At 45.4% G+C, this 15,027-nt stretch overlaps 2 protein-coding genes across 2 annotated transcripts in view; one reads left to right on the forward strand and one right to left on the reverse strand.

Moving 5' to 3' along the window:
* Positions 1–6,663, reverse strand: part of LOC134845501 (PAT complex subunit Asterix-like) — a 161,310-nt gene extending 154,647 nt beyond the window's left edge. The window contains exon 1 of the mRNA XM_063862408.1: positions 6,644–6,663. The gene's annotated coding sequence lies outside the window, so the exon portion shown is untranslated. The remainder of the gene's footprint in view (positions 1–6,643) is intronic.
* The window catches only part of LOC134846684 (tyrosine-protein kinase SRK2-like), a 31,164-nt gene continuing 16,753 nt past the window's right edge, over positions 617–15,027 (forward strand). The window contains exon 1 of the mRNA XM_063864069.1: positions 617–1,898. Coding sequence (XP_063720139.1) covers positions 617–1,898 — 1,282 coding nt within the window. The remainder of the gene's footprint in view (positions 1,899–15,027) is intronic.

A 15,027-nucleotide genomic window follows, 5' to 3' on the forward strand; every position in this document is an offset into this window, starting at 1 on the left:
TTTTTCATACAACGATACGATACTGATTTTACCAAAAAAAACTGTTCATGCGGCTGTACCAATATTGTATTTCAAAACCTTCTAATATGATTATAATCAAACTGAAACTTACAAAAATGTTTTCATAGTCTTCAACTAGAAGATAAGACAAGACTGTAGCAGCTTATGGAAAGATATCCAGGAATAAATTGAAATTTTTTGACTAGTTTCAATGTTTTTTCATCACTTACTGTGTTTTTCTATAAACTATCACCCCTGAACTTGTTCTAGCTAAACTTCATAGTAAGCCTTGGCTACTTTCCACTTTCCCTCCGCCTTTCAATTTCAATTTTCAACAACTATTTTAAACAATTGATGTTGAAACATATTATTACTGCTAATATATTAATGCAATGAAATGTAGCAGATTGAGCAAATTAACAAATTAGAACAGATTTGTTTGTCATATCTTACATCGTAAACTTACGTATTTAGCCATAATAACACGTAAAACTATTTTTTTAAAATAAAATTTCAAAGGCGAGGGAAATGTGGAAAAGGGCCAAAACCTCTAACTTTAAATGCGATTTTTTATTTACTCATTTTGTTTCAGCCACAAACAAAGCTTCTAGACGTCATGGGTTGCACATCAACAAAACCGACTCGCAAACCTTCCGAATCGCCGCCTAACACCAGCGTCGAGAAACCAGCCGCCAAGTCCAAAGCAGAAACTCCCAAGGAGAAGATATATGTTGCACAACATGACTGGGAAGCACCTACTGATAAAGATCTTCAGTTCACTAAGGGCGAAGAAATCTCAGTTTTCGACCAAAAGAACTCGGACTGGTGGCAGGGAAGAATCGGAGATCGACAAGGTTTCTTTCCTTCGAAATTTGTTATTTCAAAAGACAATGATCTAGGTCCTTGGTTCCACACCAAAACTACCCGAAAAGAAGCCGAACGGTTGCTTCTCGACGCCAAAGTCGGAACTTTCCTCATTCGACCCCGAGAGACGAACGGTGGATTAGACCCTGGTTTCTCATTATCAGTACGTGCACTTCAACCAGCAGAGCAAAATCGAGACCTCGATATCAGACATTACAGAATCAATGTTAAAGGGGAGGGAAATAATAAAAAGTATTATATTGCAGAAAAGAGTCAATTTTCATCGCTCAAGGAGTTGGTTCAATTTTACAAAGACTCAGATGATGTTGGTCTCTGTATTAAGCTTGGTGATCCTCTACAGGTACCGGCTCCACATCTTAACGACTTGAGTGTTGAAACTTCGGAGCAATGGGAGATTCCGCGGTCTGAACTTCAATTTGTTGAACAGCTTGGATCAGGCCAATTTGGTGAAGTATGGCTCGCACTTTGGCGAGGCAAGACTAAAGTTGCAGTTAAGACTTTAAAACCAGGAACAATGAAACCTGAGAGTTTCATGAGCGAAGCACATCTTATGAAAAAACTACAGCACAAGCACTTGATTCGTCTTTACGCCGTATGCTCAAAGGAAGAACCGATGTACATTGTGACCGAGTTGGCCCAAAAAGGGTGCTTGCTCAAGTTTCTGCGAGAGGGAGAAGGAAAAAAATTCGACATTCCGCAGATTATCGGCATGGGTGCCGACATCGCAGATGCTATGGTTTATTTGGAATCTATAAACTACATTCATCGAGACTTGGCAGCAAGAAACGTTCTCGTGGACGATCAATATTCATGTAAAGTGTGTGACTTTGGACTGGCAAGATGTCTGAAACAAGAAGAACAAACTTATATGGCTAGCAAGGGCAGTAAATTTCCAATCAAATGGACAGCACCGGAAGCCATAACGTACGGACACTTCACGATAAAGTCTGATGTGTGGTCATTTGGTATCGTTATTTATGAGTTGGTCACTAAAGGAAAAGTCCCATATCCAGGTTAGTCCTGTCTAATCAAGCTTTCGTTTCCGTTTTATCCGCCTGATTCGAAATTGATACTGTCAGCCCCTAAAAAACTTAGAAGTAGCTGTTCATGTGAGGAAAAAGCATCAATAGTGTTAATTCATTGGTACGTTTACAGCATACTCTTTTACATTGCATATGCTACATGTGGTAGTGGCCTTGTAGTACCATACTACGCTCCGTTGTTTAATTACTCCGCAGATGCAAAAATTACTCGGCTTACTGAAGGTTTACTGGTTTTGAATTAACCATCGGTATAAAGTATAGAGAAATACTGAAAGTGTACAATTTATGCTGGAATGATATTCGATGAGGAATGTTTATTGATTGTGGCACAAAATGTTCATGTCGGTGTCTCGGGTACTACAGGACGTGTATTGCTGTTTCTTCCGGTGTCCTCTCAAGGCTATCAAGGCAGTTTTCAGGATGGTGAGGGAGAGCTTCTTCCGGATATAGTTAATAGTGACCGCATACCTACAGTTAAGCTTCTCACTCATTTTTTTCCGCCAGTATAGCATGATATCGCTCTGCCTCCTCACCCATGGCGCCGTTGGTCGCAAAAATCAAGGGGGTAAAAGAGGCATGCTCTGCCTGCAGAACGCGGTCGTTGTATTCGACTTTTTTTCGATTCTCATGAGTCTTTAGGAGTGGCTTCAGTTTTCGGTTCCTATTACTTGGAGCGTTCGGATGTGTGAAACGGACGTCAAGAAATATTTTCTGAAGCGGCGCCCAAAAACCCCGACAAGAAATATCCAGTCTTGCATTGTCTTCCAGATTGCTTCCACTTGCAAGTTCTTCATTTCCCGTCAATTGGATCAGACCGGGCTCAACGCTCACATCCTTGCACACGTTACGTAAAAAGTCGGCTTCGACGTCGCGGACAGCGTTGTGACGCATTATGACGAAACCACCCAACTTACAAATCAAGGCATGGTCGATATCATTTGCTGCGCCACACTCACAAGTTTGAGCCATTCCTTTCAGGTGCCATCCATATCGGAGACATAGCGCATCCCGGAACTCGTTTCTGTTCATGTAAAAATTCTGCTCCCTAGATGGCAGACAAGTCAGCCATGCGGATGTTCCTTTTAGCTGTAGCAGGTCTAGCGTGCGCTTCATTTCATTCTCAATTCGGGAATACACAATTTCGAGGGCTTCTTTAGCATGTTTACGGTTCGATCCTGAAATTTCTGCTCGTCCAGTTCTATTTGTGTAGTCAATAAGATCTTGTTTAGCAATAATTGCGTTTTTCAGTTTGTTTGTCAGCTTGACAGAGTTTTCATAGAAATGAGACGCACATTCTGTTGGATTTATCAGACCTAAACCACCAGCTGAGCATGGCAATGATATTCGATGAGGAATGTTTATTGATTGTGGCACAAAATGTTCATGTCGGTGTCTCGGGTACTAGAGGACGTGTATTGCTGTTTCTTCCGGTGTCCTCTCAAGGCTATCAAGGCAGTTTTCAGGATGGTGAGGGAGAGCTTCTTCCGGATATAGTTAATAGTGACCGCATACCTACAGTTAAGCTTCTCACTCATTTTTTTCCGCCAGTATAGCATGATATCGCTCTGCCTCCTCACCCATGGCGCCGTTGGTCGCAAAAATCAAGGGGGTAAAAGAGGCATGCTCTGCCTGCAGAACGCGGTCGTTGTATTCGACTTTTTTTCGATTCTCATGAGTCTTTAGGAGTGGCTTCAGTTTTCGGTTCCTATTACTTGGAGCGTTCGGATGTGTGAAACGGACGTCAAGAAATATTTTCTGCAGCGGCGCCCAAAAACCTCGACAAGAAATATCCAGTCTTGCATTGTCTTCCAGGTTGCTTCCACTTGCAAGTTCTTCATTTCCCGTCAATTGGATCAGACCGGGCTCAACGCTCACATCCTTGCACACGTTACGTAAAAAGTCGGCTTCGACGTCGCGGACAGCGTTGTGACGCATTATGACGAAACCACCCAACTTACAAATCAAGGCATGGTCGATATCATTTGCTGCGCCACACTCACAAGTTTGAGCCATTCCTTTCAGGTGCCATCCATATCGGAGACAAAGCGCATCCCGGAACTCGTTTCTGTTCATGTAAAAATTCTGCTCCCTAGATGGCAGACAAGTCAGCCATGCGGATGTTCCTTTTAGCTGTAGCAGGTCTAGCGTGCGCTTCATTTCATTCTCACTTCGGGAATACACAATTTCGAGGGCTTCTTTAGCATGTTTACGGTTCGATCCTGAAATTTCTGCTCGTCCAGTTCTATTTGTGTAGTCAATAAGATCTTGTTTAGCAATAATTGCGTTTTTCAGTTTGTTTGTCAGCTTGACAGAGTTTTCATAGAAACGAGACGCACATTCTGTTGGATTTATCAGACCTAAACCACCAGCTGAGCATGGCAATGCTATGATGTCCCGTTCTAGATCACTGAGAGTTCTGTCGACTAAAAGAGAAATAACGTTCCTGACTTCAAGTGGCTGCATGTGCAGTTCAGAACCAGGAACAGTCCTCATTATAAAATTCCACCGACTCTGGATCACCTTGACGAGAGCAATATAGGCAAGATGGGGCTCCGTTTTGGCCGCTGCTTCCAGCGAAGACAACTCATTCGACCATTTTTCAACTTTGTCTCGTAGATAGTCGTTTGTGAAGTTCTGGCTGCCAATTGCCGCTCCCAAGTATGGACGTCCTTCGCTTGTGATGTTGATATTCGTGTTCTCAAAGACCTGCTTGGCTTGCTCTCGGAGACCCTCGCTTTTTATTACTAACCAGCATTTTGACGGTTTCGGAAAATACCCAAGCTTGGGGCCGATACTGGTCAAAAGATCAAACCACTCACGGAGTTGAACTAGCTTCTTAAGGCCTCCGGCGTCGTCAGCGAACCACTCTTGATGACACCCAATTTTGTTCAGACTGACAAGGAGTTTTTTCAAGCTCAGCGCATAAAATGCCATCGCTAAAATATCTCCTTGAGTGGTGCCTTCCTGTGATAAAATTTCTACTCCTTCGCCTAGAATGAGTCTGGCTGGCAACCGATAAGTATTGATAAGATAAGTGCTGATTTTTGGGCATATATGCCTTATGTTAAGAAGGGCGGTTTGACGATTCAGTCTGTTAAAAGCATTCTCAGCATCAATCAATAGAACGGCTTCTGTGGACTCCATCTGGAATATTTCCCTGGCTGCATGAATTGCTGCTTCAACGCCACCTTCTTGACCTGCGCAGGTTTGCTGTGATCCTGCTGCATGGCAAACATCGGCACAAAAATTTGAGCTATCGCTTTCCCGAGAACTCTTCTGATTATCTCTCCAATGCCTATTGGCCTTATGCCGCCTTTACCATCATTTTTATTCAGTGCAATTGCTCTGCATGCTATATATGATTCTAGTGACTTTGGGTCAACAAATTCGGTGCATATTCTCCTTCCTAGAGCGGCTAAGGACTCACAAAGACTTTGTGAGGCTCTATTGTGCTTCTTGGAAGAGAAGAGTTTCTTCATATTGTTCGCATCTAAACCTGATGGACCTGAGGATCCATGAGTCCGAAGAGCCGCTGAGTAGATCCTCTTCGCACCTAGATTCTCAAAGATCACGGGATGGACTTCGGGAGGAATACCTTGTAGCAATTCTTCCCAGTTTACATCTTGACCAATCGGATGTAACAATGCCATCTTTGCTCTCACGTGCTCTGTGGGAGGTAGCACTCCAGTAGCATCCGTTTGTGATAAGACTTTCACGGTAGCGCTCAGTCTCCCTTGGAGAACCAAATTGCAGAAACTTTTCATTTTGTTGTCACTCTTTCTAAAGGTTTTTGATAACTCGCCTTGTATTGCGCGGCACTCTTTGTACAACAAATCAATGTCACCGTCTCTCCACCATGCTAAACGCTTCTCTTGATACTTCAAATGATCTTTCGCTTTAGATTCTTTGGAAGGTTTCTGCAAGACGAAAGCTATCAGCAAATGGAAAGCTTTTATTGAAAAACCTTGCAACGAATTTTTTTCATTGAACATGTCAAGCAGTTTTGTGAGTTCCTCAATGAGAACTTTGACGGCATTTCCATGTGGAATATCGAAGGCATTTCTCTTCCAGTGTATGGCAATATCGTAGTACTCGTTGACCTTGCTCGCAAAAGTACTTGTTGATATTTTACCCCATTGACCTTCAATCGCTGCACTGTTTTCTACAAATGAAGGGAGTTCCTCACATGTGTCTGCTGCCAGCTTCTGAGTTGGTGGTGCAATCGTCGCGAAACGGTCATGTTCGTCATCCATATTTGGTGGCTCGTCGGATATCTGCATCTCCGCCATCGCCTGTGAGAGGTCCGATCTTCCGCTTTCGCCGCCACTCGGGTTGACGAGTAATTGACAGCGGGAGTCCACAATATCTTCTCCACATCGTTCCACATCTGGCTGATTCCCTGTCCCATCAAGAACTTCACTCGTTGTTGCATCCACTGGGTTGTCGCATCCACAGTGCCATTTACTGTTAGACCATTTCTTGATTTCTTTTATAGTCATTTTCGCGCAAATTCTGTGAAACCAGTTTCCACAATCACAACATCGGATACTGTACTCGTTGCCTATCGGTCTCGAGCATGATCCACACCTCCAGATTTTTGGCATTGCTGGAGCAGTCCTGTTCTGATATTGATTGTGTCAGTGTCCTGGTTCTAAGCTGCTGTTAACAAAATAATAATCGGCCACTCCATTGTGTCGCTGGTTGTTACGCATCCCATCTATTTAATAAGTTTATCCCATCTATTTAATAAGCTTACTGTCAAGTTTTGATTGACGATAATTTAACAAAAACCCACTAAATTGTCTTTGTGATAACATTAAGTCCAACCAGACAAGTTCTTTCTTCCTTCAAAATATAGGGCTGTACAACGAATTTCTTTGCCTATTGCAAACAAGAGACGAAATAAAACCACAAAACTCTGTCGTTGTGATCAATATCGTAATGAATTTGAGTGAGAAAAAGAAAGGCTTATGAAGCGGTAACTTTTAACACCACAAGTTAGCAGATAGGAAAGGAGAGCCACTACATCCAAAGAAAACGAAAATTTTTTTCGATGAAACCACAACTAAAAACTTCAAAATGCTGTCTGGAATGATGTTCTATTTGCGGAAAACACGTCCAGAAACACATTCGACGGCGTTTAATGAAAATTCAAAAACTATTTTCGAGCATGAAAAACTTTGAACTAAAAACTATTCAGAGGTTTTCAACGTTTTGTGCGCTCCGGAGGAAAGTTAACAAAATACGATTCTGTAACATTCGTCTACTGCAGTCACACATGAGGCTTAAGAAAAATAGGCCCTATAACCATTGGCTCAAGAGTCAGGGACACTATCTCTTGTGTTTTTGTACCTCAAATCAGTCGGAGCCAATTCGGTTCGCTTGTGACATGAGACTACGACTCGTTACAGCTTAAAGGCTACTACTAAAATATCCCCCCACTCTAGAATTAGAAACGTCCCCATACTTAGGTCTCTAGATACCCAAAATACATGAACGCCGTTAAAAACCGGGTTGGAACAATCCGTTAAGTTACTTTTTATTAGACAGTGGAACTTTGATCCATTTCAGATGGATCAACCTAAAACTCGCCTTACCTCAACATAACAATTATAAAACACACTCTAGAAATTTAAATTAGTACTCACATTGTAGCACGCTCAAGAACCAGGAAGTAAATAAGTCGGTGAGCAACTCAAGAATCAATAAAGTAACTAAAATGAGTTTAATGTTAGTCAGTTTTAATAACAAGAACAAGTTTTTACTCTAGAATGTAAGTTCTCGTGAACCATTGGGACACTCTAGCTGTCCACCTTTCCACCGAAGGTTCACTCTAGTCCAGTTTAGAATAATACTCCAATCACAACAATCCAGTTCGTGGGAATGCGCTCGTCTCTGTTTTAGATGGGACAGCTCTACTCTCGATTATTATTGCTACTGAAATTGCGAATAGCAATTTCCCACTGATTTTTCTAGCAACTTTCCCGCGATTGTCACTCGATCGTTCTGACTTCTCTTTTTTGATTTTCAGTTATCGCGAGAAAATCGTGCATGACAGGTTCCATTCGAAATTTTGAAAAATTTAATTTCACTCCAAAATTAAGTGCTTTTTGCTTCTCTCAAGGTCAAACTTCCAAATATGACCGACTGGCACATACTCCCCGGACTCGAGATCGATGTCCTCATCGCGTGCTGTCTTCTGCCAGTAAGTCCCAGAAAACCGAGTGTTACTCAAGATACAGTGCCAGTGGTCATTTACAGAAGTTTGCAGCAGACTTAAGCTTATCTACACCCCAAAATTCACAGCCATGTAAAATTTTCACACTATCGCTAAACAGCAATCAAAATCTGCACACACCTGCACCCTTGAATTCTCGCTTTTCAAGCCAATTTAAAATTTCTTTTGTCCCATTCAATTAGGAAATTGTCATGCAGCATTTTCGTTTATATAATAGATATAGCATATTAATAACAATATCTTGTTTTGTTAAAATTTCTTTTTCGTGAACCCAGGTTTCACCCGGATCCACGCTCAAGCCCCCTTTCCCTCTCAAGACTCAAGATCCATTCGAGCCACCTGCTCATCTCGCACTCTTCGCCTTGGAGGTACTGCACCCTGAAGTACTAGATACGGCAAACTGTCTCAACAGTTCCTCTTCATCATCGGAGCTAATCACAATCTCCTCCCAAGCCTTCAGCTGCTCTTAGGATCGCATCCATTCTCTTTGCTCTTGCAACCTCTTTGCTTGGTTGGGTAGTGCCTTCACCCTAGATTCCCGGTTCAAACAAAAGGAATTGTGCAGGCTCAAGCTCACGTTCTTCGCCAGGTCCTCCTCTAGTATCGATTCCCTCGCTTTGGTATTGTCTCTAGACATTTTACCCACTCTCTTCCATCCTGTCGTGATTGCATTACGATGGGTTAACAGGGGTCTCTTGAAAACTTCCGGCCCAATCTCGGCCTGGAACTGTCGATACTCCTTTTGATGTTTTCTCATGTGATCTTTCGTTGTCATGTACAACCAGGACGTCAGCGTCGCCCGAAACCATGGGAAGTACCTCAAACGGCTCCAGACATGTCTGACTTCCGTTGGTATGGCGAATACCTTGCACGCAGTCTCAAACAACTCGAGTCTCCTACTGTAGTCTATCGCGTATATTGACTCAGCCGTTGGCGTCCCCGCTTCCCGATACTTCGTTATATTCTCTTCTATCCATCTCAGAGCCAACATCGTACTCACTACCAAGATCGTCACCTTCTGTCGGTGATCCGGTAGTCCGATCGACCGGATTTCTTCCATATCCCATACCAGGCAAAGGTTCTTGTGATCTGGATACCACACCGTTTGCGCCAAACAGTGGCATGGGCATTCTCCATGGGTGATCTCAATGCTCCTGAGGTTACGCTCCCCCGAGGCTTCCAAGAGAGGCTCAAGCTCCATCATTTTCTCATGCATCGTGTCGTTATCTTCCAGGTTTGGAGTACTTCCCACAGGTTTTCCGATCACGTTTTGTCTCTCGTGATCGCTTGTGTTCTCTCTCTCCAACTTCAAAAGTTCTTCTCCCCAGATTTCACTCAAGTCATCTCTCAATTCTTTTGGTACTGTCCCTCTGATTTTTCTCAACAACTTGTGCGAGTGATGCGATATCCTAGCCAACCTCACGCACTTGGGCACTGAGAAGGCCTTGTCCACCAGTACTCTCTGGCTGGATGCTTCCACCATCGCCATGTGCAGTGGGTAGTGACTTCCGCACAAGTTGGCCATCATTGACCCTATCAGGGATTTTGCGTTCAATGGCAGGCCATAAGCTTCGCTCATGGGAAACCCCATTTCTGCCTCAAGACCAACTTTCCAGCTCCGGATGTGTTTTTGAGTCACCTGCAATACCCCAGGCCATGATTCTACGCTCAACGCCGTCACCCAATGGTGTTCAGACTCTAGTCTTTCCAATGACTGCAAACTACACATTCTCGAGAAGAATCCGAGAGCTGTCGCTATATTCACCGTGGTTCTCGCGTAACACTCCGCTACTATTTGCACTTCACTTCTCTCCCTTTCCGTGATGTCTTCGAACCAAGTGACCAGGTCTTCTTTTTGAAAGGACAGTATTCTGACGCATGACCGTCCATCGCAGGTGTGCTCTCCGTTTCCACACGTCGAATCCAGACAGCTACCCGGCTCCAATTTCTTCGCTGACCCGGGATTGTTCGTCTTTTCGCTTGGCTCTTGCATCTGAGGTAAGATTAGCTTATGCAGCACACTCAACTTTGCCAGATCTTCATCTTCCGTTGGTGCTAGCCTCACTCGCTCGGTGGTTTCCTCGATCAGACTCGCGTGGGGATGTGGACACCAGGAGGGTCTTAGTAGCTTCCATACTACTCCCAAGTTCGTGGTTAACAAGCCATTTCCATCGCCCATGTTCACTTCAACTCTCTTGTTCGAGCGCGGTATGCTTACCACCTCTGGTGTTTTCTCAAGAATCAGGCCCATGCTCGGCCCCTCTTTTTCCACCGTGTCTATTTCCATTATTCTTTCTGTCCAAAACTTCAGTAGCTCCGCTACCTCATGGTTTCTGTGGGCACCTCCAGTTTCCGAGTCTAAGAAGGGGTTGTAGGCTATTCCCATTACTCCCGACACATATTGGTATCCCCCCTTCTCGCTGAGTCTCGAGTACTGCTCTGACGAGGCCAGGTTACGGTGAACATCATGTTCTTCTTCGAACTTCTTATTATAAAATCTCCGCACCTCGTCTAGCTTTCTGTGGTTCTCTAGGGATTGTCTGGAACCATCTTCCTTTTCTATTCCTGTACTCTGATATACGTTCAAGATGATCGTTGAGACTCTTTTTTCCATGGTTTTACTTCCGCTTGCTCTCTGTTGGCATGCCAGGATGGTGCTATCAGACATCATCGACATTATCCATCTCAAGAAACACGTGGCATCCTTTCTTCTAGCCAGGCTCAAGCTGAATTGTCCCTGGCTACGTGTTGCATCAGTGCCTGATACACATCTAGCTTCTTGCTTCCCAACTTCAGCCTGTCATACGAGGTCAGTGTTTCCAACTCTATTCCCACCAGACTCCAGGTGAACATTAATTGTCCTGCAGTTCTAACGAAGGGATTCGCCATTAATGGTGGTGCTGATGAGGGTGTCCTCATTGCTTCTTCAAAATGATCCTTCAACAAACTCTGCCAGGACCTCTTCAGATGATTTGCCATTTCTATTTTATTAACCTCGGCCTTTTGCTGGGTGGCCCAATTGCGTCGCTTGCGAGCTACTCCACTGTCCAACTTCTTCCAGCAGTCCTCCATTTCTTTCAATGTTTCAAGGGCCACCCACCACGTCCGGGAGGTGTTCCTCGTCTTGTTCTTCTCCAATGGATCACTCGTCACTTGCTTGCCCATGTCCTGATGTGCCTTTGAGATCCATTCTTTGCCGATATCTACTTCCCATGTCTGTCCGTTCGTTGAACCTCTCTTTACGTTTATCTTCTGAGGCTTGAAGTCTTCCTCCGATGTCGAACTGGTGGAAGTCTCTATTTCCCTTTCTACTTCAAGTGGTCTTCTGAGCTCCGAGCTGTTCTTGTATGCCGCCGTCTTGCATCGAGCCAAAACCATGGGCGCCGTCTCTCTCAAGTTTCCTTCCGAAACAGCATCCACTGAAGGACTACCCAATCCTTCTACTTCTCTCTTCCTCTTGCGAGTCTTCACATTTCTGCTTGAGGGTGTTGTAGCTATCATCACTGATTCGACCTCCCTATCCAATCCTTCCAACTCTTGCCTCCCCCCTGCTCGAGCCTTAAGGATATTAGTACTTTTAATTATATTACTAGTCCCAACCTTATCCCTTTTTATATCATCAACTCTTTTATCTACAGTTTTTTGTTTCAGAGTAGAGCTTTCCCCACATTTTTCTTCTCTAGTCTTCGATCGTGAATTTCTCAGCTCTACCAGTTTGCTCAGCAGCTCTTTTCTCGCCTTCTCATCCAGGCCCGTTCCTATCAGAAGCGGTTCTCCAAATCTTACGACTGTGTCCCACAGTTCCTCCTTGAACTTGTCCATCGTCGTCTCGCTGCCCACTTCTTGATTGAATTCTTCCAAGAACTCCTGCCAAGCATCGTTCTTCAGAGACCCCAGGAATATGTCCCTGTTCCCTTCGAAAGTATTCCTCTCCCTTTCCTCCGAGCTCAAGAGTATCATCCCCATATTGAAGGTCTCATTTGCCAATGGCAATTCCAGATTCTTCCGGGGGGACGGATTCAGAGGTGGGGTGGTAGTATCTGCCCAATTCTCCTCGCTCAAGTCTTTCAGCAGCTCTTGAGTGGTGAGCTCTTCCCCTGATGGCCCTGGTTCAGGCGTATTCCCCACCTCCATGTCTTCACCGGCTTCACTGAGAGTTTCATCCATACTCTCTTCTTCTGATTCATGTCTCCTTCTCTCAAGAATTTTCTTAAATCGGTCCTCGACGGGTCCGCTCCTCTTGTCTCCAGGCGTCCCACTGACAGTGGTGATGGTGTCGTAGGGTCCAATTTCTTGTACTCCGTCAGGGCTACGTGCAGTTGACCTGCTGCATCTAGTTCTTTTCCCTCCTGTCTCACCTCCACCTGTTCTAAGCCATAGGGTGCCCTGTATTTTCTCGTTGCAAATTTCATGTCGTCCACCAATGCGACGTGCCCCTCCATCACGATCATCCTGCCATCATCCCATATGGGTAGCATGTTCTCAAGTCCTTCCTGCTCAAGAACTCTCAAGACCTTTCGCACCTCATATCCGGGGGGCTGCGAACCTCTCATCTTTTTCGCTCGCGTCGTCCACGAATTTACCTTCGCCTCGCTAGTATGGAAGTAGACCGCCGCCGTGTAGCCGATGAACAGGGGGTCCCAGCCATCAGTGAAATCCTTCTGCATTTCCTCCGTCGTCATCCTCGCCATTATGGAGGGAACTACCAAGGGACTGTTCATTCCTAAGGTCATCCTCCTGACTATTGGGAACTCAGGCATGGTGGCTGGGAGGATTTCTTTCTCCATTATGGTCTCCAGCTCCCTCTTCACCAGTGCGAAGCACTCCTTCCAGGCAGGAATTCTCAAGATTTCTCGTCCGTCTGCTGTCAATGGGTTTAAGTTCCAGAGTTTGGGATACATTTCGATGGGACCCTCTCGCTTGCCTCCCATTCTACATTGCGTTTGCCCCCTGAAGTTGCACACTGTTAGCTCGGCATCTTTCACCTTTCCAAAGAGTACCGTGTTGCTCATTCGCCCTCTGAGCACCTCCTGCTGACACCAATTTAACGCCGTCCCATCCAGTATACTGATAAGACTCAAGTGCGTTACAGAGTGACGATACGTTGTCACCAGGGGGTCTGGGAACGCGTACGTCACTGCTGGACCATAAATGCAGGTCACCACCTCCTCTAGGCCCCGGATTATCCCCATTGGGTCCGACCTCATTGCCAGGCAAAGGTCCGTCAGCAGAGGCATCCCTCTATTCGTCTTCTTCCATTCTTCTCTCGAGGTTGGATTCTCATCTTCACCCGTCATGTGCCGATTCTGCATCATGAGGTATTGCACTAACAACGTCTTCAACCCTGCGGCACACTTGTAGGAGCTGGTTTCAATGCTCGAGTGGACTCTCCCCATAGACAGAGGCTCTCCATATTCCATTAATCGATGAAACGACACCAATTCCCCATGGGTTAAGAGTAATAGTGCCAGGTACCCATCGACTCGAAGTGTCTCCACTCCTCGACTAAACATGTATGCTGGGCCCATGTTGAACAAGTATCTGGGGTAAGCCAAATACAAAGCCAAGAGCAGACTGATGGGCATGCCCAGTATCTCCTGCACGAAGGCTCCAAAGATAGTCGCCGTGGTGCCGAACATTCCTGCCATGAATTCCTTCTCCCAGCAAGGACTCAAGAACTTGAGAACCTCATAATCCCTCCTAGTCCTCAATTCACCCTTGGCGTGCTCTCTCCAGAACCCTCCAATCGTCACTTCATTGGCGGCCGAGACAAATCTAGCCACCGTCATGTCTCTTGTTTCGGCCAGCTCCAGTTGTTTCTCCAGAAAACTCCAGACTTGTTTCACGAGGGGTGGTGCTTCCTCCCTCGTCTTGTTCGTGGCGTTCTCCAGCCTTGGTGTCAAGAATGGCCACCAGCCATTCTCTTGAGTCAATCAATATTTCATCGATTCTAATTGCTTCTCCGTCTCGGCCACATTTCTTCTCTCGTTACTGGGACCTCTAGACTTGCTGGTGGAGTTTGTGATCTTCACGTCCATACTCCGAAACCACAACCTGGCCGTCAATTGGCTTATCGCCGGGTGATCGTCTCTGATGACTGGGCTGAACTTGAGTTGCCTGGCAAAGTTCGATATCTCTAGCAAGAGCACCTCATCTAATACGATAAGGATGTCGGCTAGTCCATAAAAGCCCCTCAGTGCATGAGATATGTCCGCCCATGCCGCCGCCAATTCTGACTTGCGAAGCCTCAGGTTCGATGGCTCCAACTCCCGATTGGGGGCTGCCATTAGAATCCGCCATTCATTCCCTTCTGCTATCAGGATCAAGACCGCGTACACGAATTGTAGGGCAGGTGGCATATTCGCGTATCCAGGGGATGTGGTAAACACCACCTTCGTCTTGGACCCAAATCTCGAGACAACATTCTCTTGTACTTCATTCATCGCCGCAAACAACACCTGAATGGCTTCCCATATCTTCCTCGATGGCGGATTTTCATCGCCCTTCAGTTGCTCAAGAAGTCCCACCGCGTGCAGGTGATCATTCATTCCTGAAAAAATAGCAGCTCAGGTTCACAGGGCATCTCTGAGTTTATTGCCACCACCAGAGTTAACATCTGGTTTAATTCAGCTCCTGGCAAAGAGTATATCAGAGTCTCCGGCCAGAACAACTTGGGAGACGTACCTTCGAAGTCCGACCCCGCCACAATGACTACTCTCGCAGCAGCTGGATCTGCTCTATCATAAACTGCCAGGGTTTTGGCCAGCTGGGTGCTGCCACAGGGCTTCCCGTACCTGGGATCTTCCGCCAATTTCGAGCCTTCGTAAGCGGCATCCGGCAATTCCATCGATCCTGGATTGA

This window comes from Symsagittifera roscoffensis, chromosome 5, assembly GCF_963678635.1.
Source record: "Symsagittifera roscoffensis chromosome 5, txSymRosc1.1, whole genome shotgun sequence".
NCBI lineage: Eukaryota > Metazoa > Xenacoelomorpha > Acoela > Convolutidae > Symsagittifera > Symsagittifera roscoffensis.